Source organism: Austrofundulus limnaeus, unplaced genomic scaffold (genome assembly GCF_001266775.1).
Source record: "Austrofundulus limnaeus strain Quisiro unplaced genomic scaffold, Austrofundulus_limnaeus-1.0 Scaffold203, whole genome shotgun sequence".
NCBI classification, from domain to species: Eukaryota; Metazoa; Chordata; class Actinopteri; order Cyprinodontiformes; family Rivulidae; genus Austrofundulus; species Austrofundulus limnaeus.
In genome coordinates this window covers 934,932-935,982 of record NW_013952605.1, presented here as the reverse complement: position 1 = coordinate 935,982, position 1,051 = coordinate 934,932, and the positions used below count along the sequence as shown (strand labels likewise).

The 1,051-nt window shown below is 38.8% G+C and overlaps 1 protein-coding gene across 1 annotated transcript in view; it reads right to left on the bottom strand.

Moving 5' to 3' along the window:
* The window catches only part of mpp7a (MAGUK p55 scaffold protein 7a), a gene marked incomplete at its 3' end in the record, with an annotated part of 62,813 nt that overhangs the window by 3,403 nt on the left and 58,359 nt on the right, over positions 1-1,051 (bottom strand). Inside the window, 1 exon segment of the mRNA XM_014018830.1 lies at positions 503-583. Within this exon segment, the coding sequence (XP_013874284.1) occupies positions 503-583 (81 nt within the window).

Here is a 1,051-nt window from a genome sequence, read left to right as displayed (position 1 = left end):
GTGTGTGTGTGTGTGTGTGTGTGTGTGTGTGTGTGTGTGTGTGTGTGAGCTGTAGTTTCTGGCACAGCTCAGATAATCATGACGACAGAGCCTTCAGAAAGAAGCTCGTCCAAATCTCCTGCTGTTCCACCATAATGAAGCCAGCTCCGTCTCGCCGAGACACTGGAGGGTCTGACGGGCGGCCAGAGTCAGGAATTAGAAAATAAAAAGTGTAAATTTATTTTGTGGCTGTCTGCACCTGGTTAATGAAACCAGCTGCTGCAGCCAAGGAGGAAAAGTCTCAGAGCTCTGCCGTTTTGTGTACAACTAAGTATTAAATCACTTTATTTCTGCTCCTTAAACAACTGAAACCCAAAACTGACTGATTATTTTACATTGTTGCTGTATGAAGGAGATGGTCCTCCACAGGAGATGTGTTGTTTTATTTCATTAATCATCATCATTAATATCTAATAAAAGTAAATGAACAAACACATCAATGAAGAGCAGGAGACAAACTCACCTTCACATGAGCTTTATTCAGAAGTTTCAGAAGCTCTTTAACATCTCCATTCTCTGATTTTCCATCCAGATCTACAGACAACTAAAAAGAAATGAAAACAAAATGATGAAACAAATTTAATCACAAACACAAGATTTGATCTCAGACAAGAGATTAACATCATTTCTGCAGCAAAAACCAACACAAGTTCTTGCATAAAGCTTCAACAATCTGCCCAACAGGTGACTTCAGGTTGGCTCAAAGAAAAACTAGAACCAGATTTACCAACAGTTTGAATCAGTTTGTTGACCTGTGAAGACTTTAATGAACAAACCGATTCAGACATGGAGAGTTTGGTGATCGCTGGCTATTTTCATCATCACGTTCAGAATTAAGGATTTAATAATCTCTCAGGTGCTCTCCGTGGTCCTGAACCAAAGACAAACATTCAGCTGAAGATTCAAGTCCTCATCTTCATCTGATTTTATTAATTTCAGTTTGTAAAAACTTCATCAGAAATAAAGACACAGATCATCATCATCATCATCATCATCATCGTCAGTTTAGGTA